The 16,376-nt window shown below is 54.6% G+C and overlaps 2 protein-coding genes across 10 annotated transcripts; one reads left to right on the plus strand and one right to left on the minus strand.

Moving 5' to 3' along the window:
• Nucleotides 1-175: 175 nt before the first annotated feature.
• On the minus strand, nucleotides 176-6,672 carry Prickle4 (prickle planar cell polarity protein 4). Of its 8 annotated transcripts, none has more exons than XM_060369587.1 (8): nucleotides 5,643-6,647; nucleotides 5,449-5,509; nucleotides 4,083-4,228; nucleotides 3,146-3,253; nucleotides 2,232-2,372; nucleotides 1,740-1,943; nucleotides 945-1,149; nucleotides 176-498 (listed from the first exon to the last, which is right to left on the minus strand). In XM_060369587.1, exons 3-8 carry the CDS (start codon nucleotides 4,212-4,214, stop codon nucleotides 176-178), a joined length of 1,113 nt encoding a protein of 370 aa, XP_060225570.1. In that variant the 5' UTR covers nucleotides 4,215-4,228; nucleotides 5,449-5,509; nucleotides 5,643-6,647. The 8 variants fall into 8 exon arrangements, with proteins under 8 accessions (XP_060225570.1, XP_021495643.1, XP_021495644.1 ...); XM_021639968.2 differs by lacking the exon at nucleotides 5,449-5,509 and having other exon boundaries at nucleotides 5,643-5,841; nucleotides 6,044-6,645; XM_021639969.2 differs by lacking the exon at nucleotides 5,449-5,509 and having other exon boundaries at nucleotides 5,643-5,751; nucleotides 6,044-6,060.
• On the plus strand, nucleotides 498-15,842 carry Frs3 (fibroblast growth factor receptor substrate 3). Of its 2 annotated transcripts, none has more exons than XM_021639966.2 (7): nucleotides 498-755; nucleotides 8,628-8,760; nucleotides 9,998-10,086; nucleotides 10,837-11,023; nucleotides 13,194-13,355; nucleotides 14,121-14,272; nucleotides 14,501-15,842. In XM_021639966.2, the coding sequence occupies exons 3-7, from the start codon at nucleotides 10,021-10,023 to the stop codon at nucleotides 15,413-15,415; spliced, it is 1,482 nt and encodes a 493-aa protein (XP_021495641.1). In that variant the 5' UTR covers nucleotides 498-755; nucleotides 8,628-8,760; nucleotides 9,998-10,020; the 3' UTR covers nucleotides 15,416-15,842. The 2 variants fall into 2 exon arrangements, with proteins under 2 accessions (XP_021495641.1, XP_021495640.1); XM_021639965.2 differs by lacking the exon at nucleotides 498-755 and adding an exon at nucleotides 6,839-6,959.
• The last annotated feature ends 534 nt before the right edge of the window (nucleotides 15,843-16,376 follow it).

Here is a 16,376-nt window from a genome sequence, read left to right on the forward strand (position 1 = left end):
CCTTGGGGGCTCTGGGCTGAACCCCAGGAACGGTCCCTTCAGGTCGGAGAGCGCGCAGAGCGGACGACGGCCCCACGTGCCTGGCCGCCTTCAGTCCGGGTCTTCCCACAGCACAGCCCTGTTCACCCGCTCCACAGGCCCCCCGTCCCACCGCCCCGATCTTCCGGCCGCGCCACTAACAAACGGTGCAGTGCTTCCTGGACATGCCTCCGTCTCCCGCTCGGAGGTGTCCGGGGGTCTCCCAGGGGCCTGGAAGGCGCTGGCCGAAGAAAAAGCCTTCGGGTTCCGACTCTGAGGAAGAGGAGCAGGTGGGGCAGGGGCTGTCCTCTCTGGGGTTTCCGGGTGCCCGCGGAGCGTCTCTCTCCGGCCTTCCGGACTCCCCGCTCGGGGTTTCCAAGGTGAGGCTGGCGCCTGCAGAGGGAAGCGCAGCTCGGGAGGTGATCTTGTCATGCGAGGAGGCACGGTTCCAGCCGACGCCCGGACCCGGTCCTTCTTCCCCTGTTGCAAACGGGTCGGAAATGCCCATCTCAGAGCCCCCAAGTCCCTGTGCAAGGGGCGGGCCAAGGGTTGCGTGCGGCCTCCCGCCCCGCCCCGGGCTGTGCCGTGCGCGCCACCGCCGCCGCCAGTCTGCCCCAGGGGCCCCCGCCTCCGTCCACCAGTGGGCGACCGCGTCCCCCTCCCGGGAGCGCGTCGGCGCCGCAGCCCCGCCGGGTGGGTTCAGGAGGCCTTTGGAACGCGCAGGCCAGGGACGCGCGGTGAGAGCTGCGGGGGGCCCCGATGCTCGCGTCTGGGGGTTGCGGTGGGCGGACGGGTCGCTGCCGGAGCGGGTAGGGCAGCCTTCGTGGGGATGGGCGTGGGGTTCTGGCCCGGGAAATTAGCCCCTTGTAAGCTAAGCCTAAGGCGCCGCCCCCTTCCCTTTAGATCTGCACCGTCCCCTCCTTTACCAAGGGACGCTTGCCCTTCCAGGGCGTCTACTGAGCTGGAGCCTGCGCTTCTGTAGCGGCTCCTGAAGCAGCTGGGGCAGCATGGGCTGCCTCCCGGCAGGGCGTAATGTCCCCCACCCAGGGGCCCGGCGCAGTCTTGGCAGCAGAAGTGGTTCTCGTGCCAGCGCCGTCCCTCGGCCTCAGTGCAGCGCTGGGAGAAGATCAGCTGGGCGAGGGAGAGGAAAACGATTGATTTGTTCATTCATTCACTCATTCATTCATTCACCCATTCAGTAACCATACCTTATACCCATTAACGTTAAACTTGCCCACAGGTATTCCGATTTGAAGTACTTTGTCACTCTTGGACTCAGGGAGGGTGCTTGGCTTTTGGCGGATCCTAGCGTGTAGCAGGTGGCATAACTAGAATTTGGACCCCAGAGCTTCCCTGACTCGCAGGCCAAGGTTCAGTACTATCTTTCCTGTCGATGTTAAGGTCCTTCAAGCATGGGCAAGCACAGCATTGATCATCTGGCATAGTGATGAGATAAATATCTATTGAAGAATCCAGAAACGCTCGGAGTCCAAACTAATTTAAGGACCTCTGCTTGCACCGAGGGGAAGCAGAGGTAAATAAAGGCAGCTGGCCCCACATGCCCATGGCACAAGGAAACAGGGTGGCCCTAGCTGGTTCCTAGTTCTGCCACCGCTTGCCCACTTCACCTAGAAGAGCCTGCAGCCTGAGGGGGTGTTCCCTGTTCCTGCAGTGTTGGCCCCAGGAAAGACTTCCCCCAATGTCTCCTCTTAGCGCTCTACCTGGTCACAAGCCGGACATCGGGGACGTAGCAGCTCTGCGTGATGACGGCCACAGTACAGGTGCCCGTTGTGGTAGAAGTAGATGAGGTTTATCAGGGCTTGGCCACAGGCCTGGCAGGCAAAGCAGGCTCTGTGCCAGAAGCACCGCTCACCAGCCCTGGCCGCGAACACACCGCACTCTCCTGGGTTCAGCAGCTTCTTGCACTGCCAAGCAGGGCTGAGCTGGTCAGCATCTGAACGGCCTCAGCTCTGGCTCTTCCAGCACAACTCCCAATCTGACTGTTCTTGTACTGCGCCCATCTCCACCAGCGAGGCTGCCAACCCCCAAAACCCAGCTTCCATTCTTGTCTAACATTTACCAAGTCTGATCCTGAAACCATTTCTCAACAAAACTCCCCAAGGCCCCTTCTGCAGAAGGGAGAGAGCGAGGGGTAGAGGAAGGGAAAGGCTCAGGGATGGAACAGGGAGGCAGCAGACAGAGCTGTTCCCCACCTTTTCACAGGTGTGTCCTTCAGGCTTGGGAGGCAGCAGACAGAGCACCCCCTGTCCCAGGGATTTCTGCTTCCGCTGGGCACAGAAGAGTCGAAGTTGGGCCAGTTCCTCCTCCCCTAGGGCCAGACAGTAGCGCTCCTGCTGAAACAGGTCCCCACACACTAAATAAACAAAGTTGGGGGCGGGGATGTTGAGACAGGGTCTCTCTCTCTCTCTCTCTCTCTCTCTCTGTAGCCCCAGGTGGCCTGGAACTCAGATCTGCCTGCCCCTGCCACTGAGTGCTGGGACTAACAATGTTCTAATCTCAAGAACACCACTAGGATTGAAAAGTTCTCTAAGGCTTAGATGCTGGGTCACAGGGAGGTAGAACCTTGGGAGAGAAAAGCATACATGCTCAAGAGAGGGACGAGCATGCCATTCATATGCCTTGGGTTCATTCTGCTGCCCATGGAAATGGCCATCACTCAGGGTCCCACAACACTTAGTACCGTCACCACATAGCTTGGCTCTTGTTCCCATTAAGCTACGTCTCAGAACCACCTGCGGTTGTTTTCTCTGCTTTACAGACTGTCTTGCCTCCCCTAATGAACTGTAAGCCTTTAGGCTGTACATGGTGGGGCTTCAATAAATACTAAACGATCATATTTCTACATCTGTGCATTCCATTCTTGATTTCAACTGCTGTTCACGGTTCACATCCATTTTCCCATTTGCCCTTGAGCATTGTGATACGCAGAGCAGATATTACCATGCCCGTTATTAGGTGCGGAAACTCAGGCTAGGGGGAATGGCTTCCACCAGCTAGTGGCAGAGCTGGGCCTTTTAGCCATACCCCCTGAATTCTAGACCAAGACTCTTTCCACACAGTAACCATGTGGGGAAAGGGAGGGAAGAAGGAGAGAGGGGAAACCCACATCACTGTCCTGTGGAGGAAGTTGTTGCAGGAGGGTCCGAAACCCAGGCCAGTCTGAAGTTTGGTTGATATCCAGGCAAGGTGGTCCCAAGCTCAAGCATGGAGGAGCCTGAGGAAAGACACAGGAGGAAAAGAGGTGGGCTAGGTTTTCCTTTTACCTTCTCTTATCCTTATCACCACTCCCCCAATCTACAGCAGCTTCTCAGCATCCCTCTCCACATGGGACAAAACCCTTCCAGGTCTTCAATAAGTAAGGTCCACCCTGATCTGTGGCCTGCCTGGAAGGAACCCCCAACACCAGTCCATATATTTGAAACTCTACCATTCACTTGCTCCCTGAGGCCAAAGTCCCTCTCATCTCTACAACACAGGCTAGACCTAGGAGAGGTACTGTGTGTTTCAGGAATGAATTTCAAGTCAAAACCCCAATTCCTGAAAAGAGAAAGGGTCTACAAAGTGGCAAAGCTCAGGGGCTGTGAATCCCTGTAATCCCAGAGGTTGAGGTAGGAGGACTGAAGGTTCAGAGCTGCATAGCAAGATCTTGTCTCAAAGTGGGCAAGATGGCTCAGCAGGCACATCCACTTTTTACTAAGTCTAAGCTTGATCCCTAGGACCCATGGCAAGCTGACTCAGGTTGTCCTCTAACCTCCACACGTGTTGTGGCACAGAAACATGCATGTTTGCACATGCATATGCACACACAAAATAAAGGGGGGGGGGGGCATTGGCCTGGAACTTGATATTCAATATATAGACCAGGCTGGCCTTGAACTCAAAGAGATCTGCCTGCCACTGAGTACTGGAACTAACTGTGTGCCATCACACCTGACTAATAAAGGTTTTGTTTTAATGGAAAGAGAAATGCAAACTATCTCCTGGTTGGTGAGGACCAGAGGATGAGACCACAGTGGTCTCAGAAAGAGTGGGGCTCCTAAAACCTGAGCAGAGGTTTCCTCAGAGTCCTCCACTGGCTGGTGGCCTGAGTCACTGTCTGAGTTGACTGGTGGATCTGGCTCCCTGAAGATAGGATTGTCCTGTTGGAGGGACCAGTCAGAATTCTGAACTGACATTGGTGACAGTCTGCCTGAAAGAACAAAACAAAACAAGAACACCTCATTCAGTAAGCCTTTCCAGTATGCCAGACAATGCAAAGTGCTTTATAAACACCATCTCAGTCTTGCCAACAGCCAGGTGACTTAGGGTAGCACTGTCCCCGTTTTACAGATGGCCAGACTGGGCCCCAGAGAGCACTGATATATACCCAAGGTCAAACAGCTGACAAATGGAAGAGTCAGACCTTTTAGCCCCTGAGTTTATGAAGTTCAAAATCTTGGAGCTTCCTTACAAAGTTGGGATGGAGTAGAAGAGGGGGCAACAGTGGAAGAAACCATTTTGCTCTCCCATGAGCCTCTAGGCAGGCTAGACCTCTCCCACTCGCCTCAGTCTTTCTGGGCTCCTCAGGGCACCCTTCCCCAGGCCCTGCCTCCTCACCAAACCCTACTCAGCCTGCACATTTCCAGCTATGTCGTTTGGGGGCCTGGTTGAAGGTCTCCTCACCTCCTCAGCTTCTCTGGCCTTTTCCAGTTCTCCCTTCCCTGAGTTCTCAAAGGAAACCTAGCCAGTGGTCCCAAACCCCATAGCACCCAGGAAACCATCTAGTTTAAATGCCTCAAGGGTCCAGGAAAATTTTGTGTTCATTCATTCATTCTGTCTTGGATGGAGCCAGTAGCCTCTCACAAACATGGTAAGACCTCTTCCACTCTACTATACCACCTGCCTTTATAGCAGCTTGTTTTTTTTTTGAGACAGTCTCATAGAGCCAAGGCTGTCCTTGAACTCCTGATCCTCCAGCCTCTCCCTCCAAAGTGCTGAGATCCAAGGTATGCACCACCACACACAGCTTTACAGCAGCAGTTTTAGTGGATAGTCCCAGCACACCTCTTCAGCCATAGTCAAGATGGGGTTACAGTGTCTTTGGGTGGGACTAACTACTGAAGTAGAGAAAAGATGGGCCCTGCTCTCTCAGAGGTCACAGGCTACTGAGCAAGAGGAAATGGAACCAGAGAGAACAGGGTCCATGTATGAACATTCTAGGTGAAGGGTGGGGTTGTGTGGGGTGGGGACAGCCAGAGCAAAATTTGCATTTATTCAGTGTCAGTGAATATCCTAGAACATTCCATAACATGGTCCATTCTTACAGCCCATTAAGACAGTTTCTCCTAACCTGTTTTACAGTTGAAAACAAACAAGCCTCTGACTAATGATCAAACTAGAAGGCTAAGAAAGTTTTAGGAGGTAGCCTACCTCAGAGCAGAGCTGGGATGGTCTGACAGCAGCTGGGCTCAGAAGGACCAACAGTGAGTCCCTGGGTTTTGGGGCAGTGTGCAGGTTTAGCTTATAACCATGAGTTATAAGCTAACTCCCAACTCCAAGCACCTCCTCAGTCCCCTTTCAAATATCCAGCGCCACCCTTCCCTCCTTCCTGGCTCCACACCCACCTGCTTCCTTCCTGTTCTGTCCCTCAGGTCAGGCTTCCTGTGGAAGGTGGCCAGGATGGATTGTCCACACTCAGGGCTAGAAACAGCCACACCCTTAGCAGCACTGTTTCTGCTCCATGCAACAAGAAGTGGGGGAGCGGTTCTGAGGCCTCAGAAGGGGACATGTACCCGCTGCCTGATTAGTTCTAGTTTGCATGAGCTGTCCAGCAGAGACATAACTATCAAAAAACAGACCTCTACCCGACACCCCTCCTGTCCCCCACCCCAGGGCAACCTAATTCATCTCCAGCTACCATTGGTCCCCATCTTATTAACATGCTGGTTTCTTCCCACAATTCCCCTCCTGTCTCCTTTCAGGTAAGAACAGACCCAACACTGGCTCGGGGAGTCGGTCGACCTACCCTAACACCTGTTCTTGGAAGAACGAGTCCGAGAGAGGCCCTAGGGACTGAAGCGCAGTAGACATGGGGAGGCGTCCTGAGGCAGAGGGAACGGAGAGGGGCCTCTCGGCAGAGCCCCAAAGTTTTCCTAGAACTTTACCGATCCACCCGCAAGGCTGAGGCTCAACGTGTGCTCGCCGAGTTTGCCTGGGGTCCCTGTCTAGCTAGCTATTGGTTTAGGAGTAGATCCCCAAGGGTCTCGGCGTGGCTAAGCGCCAGCGCCCGCACAGCCTAAGAAAGAGTCCCCGTCGGCCACGCCCCCAGGCCCTCAGACAGAGCAAAGGGCTCGTGGGTCTCAGGGCAGGGAGGGCGCAGGCACTGGGGGACTTGGCCACTCGCGGCGCCACCGGTCAGCCGCTGAAGCTCGGTCCGCCCCCAGCTTCAGCCCCGCACCCTCCGGGGGCCTCTCTAGCCCTTCCCCTTTGTCCCCAGCGGTCCCTCGCCACTTCCCCTCCTGGATTCCGAGTCCTGCCCGGCTTCAGTCTCCTCAGCTCCACTCTGCTGTCTTTCACGAGTGTCTTCTTCTCAAGCGATCGTTCCAACCTCTGTGGGCCGCCCCGCCCCTCCACGCCCGGCCCCTTCTGGAGACAGGCCACGCCCCTCAGGAGCCCCAGTCACCGGCTCCGAGCGCCCTCTGGCGTCTGCGCATGCTCTCTGTCCCCGACTGCAAAGTCCTCCAAAGGGACCTTCTAGGCTGCGTGCCGGTGGCCCCGACTCGGGTCGGCCCGCCCGCAGCGTCTCGTTGGTGCAGCCGGCGACCTCCGACCCCGCGGGCGCGGGGCGGGGCGGGGCGGGGAGGCCTTAGCTGCGGGCGGGCGGCGGCTGCTGCAGCGGGACCCGGGAGCGGGGCCCGGCGCCGCCCGGGCCGCGGGGCGATGTGAGTCGGGGCGCGGCGGGGCGGGGAGCAGGCGGCTCTACCGAGGCCGCGTCGTGCCGCGCCGCAGTCTCCGCTCCTACCCTAGAAAGCCCCGAGCGAGCGGGCTAGCGGCGGACCCGGGGGTTGGGGGCGGGGATCCAGGCTCGGAGCGCGGCGGCGACCTCCGCGTTCCGTCTGGGTATCTAGAAAATCTCCCGTTACCAGTTTCAGCCTTTCGTCTCCCAGACCCCACCCATTCCCCTCCCCCTAGTTACACCTTCGGGTCTTCCGAATCGGGCAGAACCCCCTCACTTACTCTCCCAACCCTCTGAAACGCCCACAGTCACATCGTTCTCCCCCAGTGGCCCAGAGGCTTCCGCAGTCGCCGTCCTGAAATCCCCCAGCCTTTTCATTCTTTCTTCAGCCCATCTTCTTCCAATGCTTCGTATACATTTTTCAGACCTTGTACCTCCATCTAATAATGCCCGGCCCCAATCCTAAACTACCTGAGACATGGCCTCCCCAATCCCGCTCCACGTAGCCCTCCCCAATCCCGCTCCACGATGACCCGATAATGTGTTTGATGGCTCAGAGAAAAAGGGGGGAGTTGAAGAGATACAACCCCTCCCCCATCTTGCATCCAGTGCTGTTGACTTCACACCCCTTCCCAGCTCCATGTTGAAAGTTGAAGGCCCCATAGCTTTTTCAATACCTGCTTTTAGCCTGCACACACTTCTTTCAGAGCCTAAGAGTTGGGCAAGGATGCAGGGCTTTGGAGGACCCTGGGGAGTACTGTTTTCCTGGACCAGGAAGGTGGGATTTCTTCAGAGTCCTGGTTTGTTGATTCATCTACCTAGGGCTCAGATGATCTGAAAATTTACCTCTTGTTATAGTTGCCCTTTCTGACACTAGGAACAGAAAGTCTGTACAGCTTTCAAATGAATGTCTGCTTGTAGAAATTATTTCAGCTATATCTCCTGTAGTTGACAGATGTTTTCTCAAAAAAACAAAACAAAACAAAACAAAAAACTAGGGGCGGGAGTTACAGATGGTGAAGGGAGAATGACGGCCCCACCCCCCACCCTGCTATATCATAGCAAGAAAACATTCTAAAATGTTGGTTTCCAGAATCATAAACTGGTGCTCCTGCTGATCTAGCATATTGTTACATTGTTCTTCTGAAGAAAAAAGCTTTTTGTAAAGCTAAAATTCTCTGCAAAGGTCAGGTGATTGGTTTTAGTTTTGGGGGGTTTTGTTTGTATTTGTTTCGTTGTTCTTGTTTTGCGTGTGTGTGGTTAGCCTTGGCTCTGTGGACCAGGCTGGCCTTGAACTCAAGAGCTCCACCTGCCTCTGCCTCCCAAGACCTGGGATTAAAGGCACCACCACTTGGCTGGATGATGTTCTGAGTGGCGTTTATACCAGGATTCAAAGGGGGTTCCAATGAGGGTTGTGAATTGAGGGTACTGGGCATCTCAGAGGTGATTGTCTTTGGTCCTAGAAAGTATGTTTCGGGGCTGAGAATTTGTGGTTCTTTCATCCACAGTCTTGTTTTGTTCATTGTTCTTTCCAACCCGCTAGGACCTAGACCAGATCCATTCGGGTGGGACACAGATAGAAGGTCTGTTTCATAGAAAGTAGGGGTTGAGGGTTAGGTCTCCATTAATGTATGGCCTCTGTCTCCTGTGCTAGGTGAGCCCCACGTGTGACCCACAGGGATCCAGGCGACTTCTCTGCCATGACACCCCGCCAAGGACAGGGAGAATAAAGTGGGACTCCTTCCCCATGTCCGTCCCATGCTCAGCTCCCCAATGGCCCGGGTGAGGTAAGAACTGGGGCCAGGTGTCCCTTTTGAAGAGTTTCTTAGCGTGGGAGGGATGTAGGCAGCAAGCTGCTGTCTTGTTCAAGCTTCTGAAGCAGGAGCACATGGACCTGGATAATCCACTCCTGGTGGGTTTTTTTTGGTTTTGTTTTTGCAGCAAAGTGAACCTCTTAAAACTCCTGGTTGGGGCCTTAGGCGTGTAGAGCAGAGCACTCATGTAGCAAGTGTAAAGCACTGGGTTGGATTTCCAAGATTGAAAACAAAACAACAACAACAAAACCTCTGGTTGGGATCTGTCCATGTGTCTCTCATTCCCTTAGGTCACAAAGGTCTGGGTGGTGTCCTCTCCATATTAAGGCAGAAACCTGTCTCTTGTGACATGTCATCCGATTACCAGTATCCTGAAGGGAAGAGCTAGGAAGCTCCCTTATCTCTGCTTTGGCCTGTGGGAAGAAAACACAGCATTTTGCTGGTTTTAGTTTTGGAGTGCTAGGAATGGAATCTGGCTCCTCATCAAGTATCTACCACTGAGCTACGTGCTCAGCCCTACCATTGTTTGGTTGTTGTTGTTGTTTGTTTGTTTGTTTTGTTTTGTTTTTCTCAGTGAAGAAATACGGTATGCACCTTTACTCCTGGCACTTGGGAAGCAGAGACAAGAGGGTCTCTGTGAGTTCTAGTGTTTGGTCATTAAGTGTGTTTCATGACCATAATGTAGCAACAGTTCACGTGAAGAGAACATCAGAAATACTAATTTCCGGTGAATATTGGGTGGAGGCGAGGGAGGAAAGAGAATGTGGTTGGAGTAGAAAGGGTATGGTGAAAAATGAGGAAAACAGAAAGGAACGAGAAGGTATCTGGGACACCCAAGTGTCAGTGTTTTTGCTGTCACACAACTGAAGCAGCCACTCCCAGCACCCTGTTACCCATGGTGCTTTTCCAGCCCAAGACCTGTCCATATCACTCCATGGGTCAAAATCCTGTGTGCTTGTCAGGGGCCAGATTGAATGTTAACCTCTGAGAAGCTTGCCGTTCCCCAGCTGAGGAATCCTTAACTCATTCTAACCTGCATTAATGTTTATCCTAAGTGTGTTTGGCTATGGATTACAAGAGAATCCCCTCAGGGCGTGTCTGTGTCATGCAACCTCTTAGACAGACGACGTGTCACAGTGCAGCGCTCCGTTCAGAGCAGAGCTAGCTGGCGGGGTTGCTGGTGAGCTGCTCATCCCTTGTCTTTTCCTAGGGCGGATAGGCTGCTCTGACACCATGGGGAGCTGCTGTAGCTGCCTGGACAGAGACAGCGTACCACACAACCACCCTACCAAGTTCAAGGTACCCAGAGCTTCTTCCGACAGCCTCTTGAGTTTAGGCCTCCAGTACCTCTAGGGAAGGAAAATGACAGGCTGTGGTTGTGGGCTCATCAAGGCTCCTTATCCTTGCTCTTGGCCTCTGAGGTGCTGTATGTGGAAAACAACCTAACCCTTGTTTTTTATTTTCGGTTGTTCTTTTCTTTGTTTTCCTCTCTCTTACTACCAAGAATAGTGTATTTAAAATAGAGCATTCGTAGGACATAGGGAGTTCTGAGTTGGTGTCTCATGAAGCTAAGCTCCCTCCATCCCATAGGCGGCGCCTTCTCCTCACGCTGGGGTTTGTCTGGGCCACTGTTTCTCAGGCCTGACTGGAGAGGGAGCCCTCAGCAAGCTGGCACAGTTGGGGGTTGGAGGGTAGCTGGACTTGTTCTGCCTTGGGCCTGTTATCAAGTCTTTAGATTTTGAATTAACAGTTAAACCCTTCCATGTTGTTATTTGGCCTTTGGCTGTTGAGCCCCAGGAAGTCCTCGAAGGTCAGCATTTAACCTTTTTCTTGTCTGCACAAACGACAGAGCTGAGGCTCATAGCAGAGACTTTCTTAGAGAATGATCATGACCCATGGCACTGCTCTGTGTGACCCGAGGGACCCTTTGGCATTCAGTAGTACCTTTGGTACAGCTAGGAGCAACCAAGTCTCCTGGCTATAGCTCTACACGACACTGTGGCCAGGGTCCCTGGCTTCTCTCTTGATTGGTGTCCCCTCTCCCTACAGGTGACAAATGTGGATGACGAAGGGGTGGAGCTGGGCTCAGGGGTGATGGAGCTGACGCAGAGCGAGCTGGTACTGCACCTGCGCCAGCGGGAGGCTGTCCGCTGGCCCTACCTCTGCCTTCGGCGCTACGGCTACGACTCCAACCTCTTCTCCTTCGAGAGTGGCCGCCGCTGTCAGACCGGCCAGGGTGAGCACGAGCCCCGCCCCTAGGACAGCACATGAGTTTGTTACAGATTTGAAGAGCGGCCCTTAATATCCTACCATGAGACGTCAGACTTGGTAGTGTTTGCTGCCCAGAGCAGGGATGGGTCTTAGCCCCGGGCCCACAGCATGTTAGTTGAGAATCAAGTGGACCCGGACCAATCTCTTCCACTCCCTCGTCACCGCGGTTCTTCCTGGATGCCTCTGTGGGAGCACTTGTTGCACAGTCCATGGAAGGAGCCAGTGCTCCTAGGCCAGAGTCTACCTAGCAGAGCAAACAACTCTTCCCACTGTTGCCATGGTTTCAGGGTCCTTACTGCTCCTGAAGTAGGACAAGAACCTCTGAGCTGCCAGGTCATACGCCCTGGGCCCCATGCATAGGAGAAGACTGACCACTCCGAGCGGAGCAGCTTGGGTAGAGATTTGGGGAAGCAGGAGCTTGGGTCTCTCATATACAGATTAACCCTCAAAAGCCTGACCTTTGTCCACCATCACCTGTGGGCAGTGGAGTGTACCACTTCCCCGTGTGCCCCCTGCAACCAGAGGTCAGGGGCTGGCAGGTTGCTCACGAGGTTGAGATTAGGACATGAGGTGTGTGTGGGCTTGCCTGTTAGGGCCAGATGTGCTCAGCACAGGAACTTCTTCTTGGGATTGTGCTGCAGACAGACAGAGGTGGAGGAGCTTGATATCTCTAAGACAGCAACGAAGCAATGAGTGTCCCCAGCTGATTGCTGAAGGGCCTTTTCTTCCATGCACCTCTTCCCTCAAGCATCACGTGTAAGCAGAGGCATGAGGCAGAGGCAGCTTTGCTCCTCTGAGGTTGACCTGCACTTGGCACCTGAGAGGGTTGTCCAAGCTCCCAGTTCAGGGATCCTTCCGAGGCTAGGCTTTTTCTGAACCCACCTTCCTCCCTTCCTCCCTTTCTTCTTCTCTTCCTCCTCCTCCTTCTCTCCCCCACCCCACCTACTTTGAGATGGTCTTGTTTTATGTGTTCCTGACTGGCCTCACACTCAGGTGATTCTCCTCTGCTCCCAAGTACCAGATTGCACCATTTCTGCCCTTCTTGCCTTTTCCAGCTTTTACATATCCTGCCACAAGAGCTTTTTTCTACCCCCATCTTTCTCGTTCTGTAGCTATAAACTTCAGTTACCCTACACTAGGGCTAATGGGTAACTGTACATCATTGTCCACATTCCAGTTTAATTGTACTTATTGTTGTGTGGGTGTGGCGCTGGGGGTTAAGCCCGGGGCTTTGTCCACTCTAGGAAAATATTGTACCACAGATTCCCCCCACCCCAGACACGCACCCTGGTTTTTCAAGACAGGATTTTCATGGGTAGCTCAGGCTAGCCTTGAACTTGGTGACTAACTATGGGTGTGTGGCACCAGACCTGGTAATGTGTCTTTGGTGTGGATGTGTGTACAAGGTATCCCCAGAGCTTCCCCTGAATCCCACATTCCAGCCCCAGGCCCGGCATCTTCAGAGCCAGGAGTTCCAGATGTTCAGGCCAGTCCTGCCACTTTAAGGACAGACTGGATTCGGAAGGGCTTAAAGGCCGACTACATGCAGGAGCCACAGGACTGCCTTGCTGTGTCTCTCTTCATCTCTGTACAGCTTTTCTCTGTGCATCCGAACCCAAGCTCTGTGAGGGACCATGAGCAGAGACAGGAGGCCTTTGCTTTCTGGCAAGCCTTTGGACTGTATATTCTGTGAATGATCAGGGAGTAGGTCAAACTCATCTGTCCTTAAAAAGCCATTGTGTAGAGTTGACTACACCCTGGATGAAGTTTTTTTTTTTTTTTCTTTTTTCTTTTTGGTCTGAGGAACACGAGTAATAGGTATAGGAAGATGGAGGCAATTATCCATGGTTTTCCCCTCACCCCAGAAAGCACGTATACTTATGACAGCAGCTGTACCTCGGAATATGGCTGCAGTGCCAGGACTTGCGATGATAGTTGTAGGTAGTGTAGGGTTCCAGGTGCCTTGAGCTCTCCCCTTACCCTCCGCCACCTCCAGTGTCGCTGGGATTCTGGAATGCCTCTGGGAAGAATGCTCCGGAAAGGAGAGGCACGCCTGCCCTCTGCCAGTATGGGACTGGAGTTCAGGGACATTTCCGGGGGTGGGAAGAACCTCACTGCTTCTTCACCTTCTCCAGGGATCTTCGCTTTCAAGTGCTCACGGGCTGAGGAGATCTTCAACCTGCTACAGGACCTCATGCAGTGCAACAGTATCAACGTGATGGAGGAGCCAGTCATCATCACACGGAACAGCCACCCCCCAGAGCTCGACCTCCCTCGGGGGCCCCCACAGCCTGCCGGTGAGTAGACCACTCGAGGCACTCATCAAGCTGGCAGGTGGGGGACGGCTGGGCCGAGCCAGCCTTCCTGGACGTCCGCCCGTCATCAGAAGCATTCCTGAGGATGGATCAGTTCTGAGCAGGGCCGGCTGGGTGACTCAAGCCGGAGCTGCAGAGTCCTGGGCTGTAGGTCTACTAATGGTTGGGGAGCAGACAGGAAGATGTTGGGTTGCCATAGAAACGGCAGTCTGGAGCTTTTTGCTTCCTTCCGTCTACTGGGCTGGGTCACACACAGCATACACCTCTCCTGGCTCGCTGGTGCAGCCATCTCTGGCCATGCCTATGAGGAGGTTCCCACTGTGTGCGCTTGAAGGGTCACTGAGTCAGACTACACAGCTGCTTATTGCTCTGCGTTCCCTGCCCAGCTCTGTGAGAGACAGAAGGGGTCAAAACTGCCCCTGTGTCTGTGGAGGTTCCCTGGTGCTCCCTGGCAGAGCTTGACTGGGGTCATGGAAAGGTCCAGGGTGACAGGTGTGCCTTCAGTGTGTAAGTAAGTTTGTGATAGGGTTGAAGGTTGGGTCAGCCTCAGGGTGGCATCAAAAGGCAGGGCAAGGTGTGGATGCAGAGAGAAAAGAGAATGGGGCTGCTAGTTCAGTGGTTAGTTATAATGGGGGCCTTGAGAGTATCTTGCCTGCCATTAGAGGAGTTGCAGGGCACCCGCGAATGTGTGCATGTGATTGCAAATGATACCCTTCACCTTGGCTGCTTCCCTGGACCCACCTCTAGGCTACACCGTCTCCAGCTTCTCCAATGGCTTCCCTGGCTGCCCTGGAGAGGGCCCACGGTTCTCTGCTCCCCGCCGACCCTCCACAAGCAGCCTGCGACACGCCTCGCTTGGGGAAGAGTCCACCCATACCCTCATTGCCTCGGATGAGCAGGTGCACACGTGGTGGGCCACACTCTGGGTGGCATGGGACCTAGGAAAGCTGGTGAGAAGGGGGCAAAACTCAGCAGGGCCTCTCCCCACCCCCAGAAGGGTGGCGGTGGGTTGAGAGGTGTGGAGGAAGCTCTTACCCTCTTTTTCTGTCGTCTTTAGTTCTGTCCCTCTGCACTCCCCTTGAACCCACTTGTTTCCCTTGACGTCTTTGCCCCCTTTGCCCCTGCAGTCCCACACCTATGTCAACACACCAACCGGCGAAGAGGACCACCGCAGGAGTCGCCACTGCCTGCAGCCACTGCCTGAGGGGGCACCCTTCCCACCACAGACACGGGGTTCCAACCAGCGGGACCCACAGGTGTTCTTGCAGCCCGGGCAGGTCAAGTTTGTTTTGGGCCCTACCCCTGTTCACCGACAGGTGAAGAAGTGCCAGAGCCTCTGCCCCAGCATGCACGACCCTCCCCACCACAACAACAACAATGAGGGCCCTTCAGAGTGCCTGGCCCAGCCCAAATGCACCTATGAGAATGTCAGCGGGGGCCTGCGCCAAGGGGCTGGCTGGAGACTGAGCCCGGAGGAGCCAGGGTGGGGCGGCCTGGCTCATCGCCGGGCGGCCCTGCTGCACTATGAGAACCTGCCCCCGCTTCCCCCCGTGTGGGAAAGCCAAGGTCAGCCGCTGGGCGGGGAGGCCGGGGATGACGGGGACTCCAGGGATGGGCTCACGCCGTCCTCCAATGGCTTCCCTGATGGTGAGGAGGATGAAACCCCACTGCAGAAACCCACCAGCACCCGGGCCTCCGCCCGTAGCCACAGCAGCTTCCCCGTCCCATTGACCCGCCGCCGCCGAGGCTCTCCCAGGGTCTTCAACTTTGATTTCCGCCGGCCGGGCCCTGAGCCCCCACGGCAGCTCAACTACATCCAGGTGGAGCTCAAGGGATGGGGCACAGGCCGTTCCAAGGGCCCCCAGAACCCCTCGGTGTCTGGAGCTCCCGGGCCCACCCCGCACCCTGCTCGCAGCTCAGACTCCTATGCCGTGATTGACCTCAAGAAAACCGTGGCCATGTCCAACCTGCAGAGGGCTCTGCCCCGAGATGATGGCACTGTGAGGAAGACGCGGCACAACAGCACCGACCTGCCTCTGTAGCCCTGGACCTCCGCCTGCCTGCCTACAGCAGGGAGACCTCCTCCTCACCCACCAGCCCAGCTTTGCAGAGGACACTGGGAGGGGCCAGCTGTTCCCCTGCATTGCTGGAGTCCCCAACTGAGTGTCCAGTTCCCCAAGCTGGGGAGAGGAGAGGGTGAGCCGGAGAGGAGGGAGCCATGGTGTAAACTGTGAAGGGTTCCCCAGGTTGCATTTCGCACCCTTCCTAATGTCCGTTTGTCTAGTCTGTCAGCTGTCTGTGTGTGTATGTGTTTTCTTTTTTCCGATTATTTTCCTTTTTTTTTTTTTTTTGGTTGGAGTTTTGAAACATTTTGTACCTGTTGGTTTTATTTATCAGTTTATTTTTCTATTTATTGTTTTAAATGTAACTTAACATATTTATTATTAATATAATTATTTTTAAATTCTGGCTCAGTGAGTGCTAACTTGTATGCAGTATTCCCTGGCAGGGTCTGGCGTGACAGAGATAGGGGCTTCATTCTCGGTCAGTTCCAGGTGGTTGGAAGTCTGTGGTCATTTCTTTTTTAAAACTTCAGAGTTGCCAGGGGTGGACGGTCTTTTGCGTCTGCTGACCTGGGAGCTCAGATGCAGAAAGAGCCTGGAAGGCGAGCTGCCCTGCGAAGTGACGTTCTCCTCACAGGCTGCAGTGGGCCGGAAATGGGAGGGAGCTGCCTCACAAGACTGTGAAGCCCCTGCGGGCAAGCCCTGGGGGCTTAATGTGTTGGCCTAAAGGTGGACCACAGGCTGTCCTCAGCAACCGCAGCCAGATCGCGCAGGCCAGAACCTTCACACAGGATTTTGCTATCATCCCACAACCAGCCAAAGGAAAACCATGCATGTCTGACTAGCTTTCCAACTCATCATTTAGGGCTTTCCTAGACGACTGCCCAGGACAGAGCACCCAGGGGCCTCCCCCTACCTCAAGCCGGGCAGGCCCAGCAGG

Source organism: Meriones unguiculatus, chromosome 16 (assembly GCF_030254825.1).
Source record: "Meriones unguiculatus strain TT.TT164.6M chromosome 16, Bangor_MerUng_6.1, whole genome shotgun sequence".
NCBI classification, from domain to species: domain Eukaryota; kingdom Metazoa; phylum Chordata; class Mammalia; order Rodentia; family Muridae; genus Meriones; species Meriones unguiculatus.

Bases quoted from the DNA above. Each gene is read 5' to 3' on its own strand.
- Frs3 (XM_021639966.2), top strand. From the start codon at position 10,021: ATGGGGAGCTGCTGTAGCTGCCTGGACAGAGACAGCGTACCACACAAC. The intron at 10,087-10,836 runs GTACCCAGAGCT...CTCTCCCTACAG, and splicing joins ACCACCCTACCAAGTTCAAG to GTGACAAATGTGGATGACGA. The intron at 13,356-14,120 runs GTGAGTAGACCA...ACCCACCTCTAG, and splicing joins GGGGCCCCCACAGCCTGCCG to GCTACACCGTCTCCAGCTTC.
- Prickle4 (XM_060369585.1), bottom strand. From the start codon at position 6,108: ATGTCTACTGCGCTTCAGTCCCTAGGGCCTCTCTCGGACTCGTTCTTC. The intron at 3,254-5,642 runs GTGGGTGTGGAG...GTCTTTCCTCAG, and splicing joins ACAGAACAGGAAGGAAGCAG to GCTCCTCCATGCTTGAGCTT. The intron at 1,944-2,231 runs GTGGGGAACAGC...CCTGCTTGGCAG, and splicing joins AAGGACACACCTGTGAAAAG to TGCAAGAAGCTGCTGAACCC.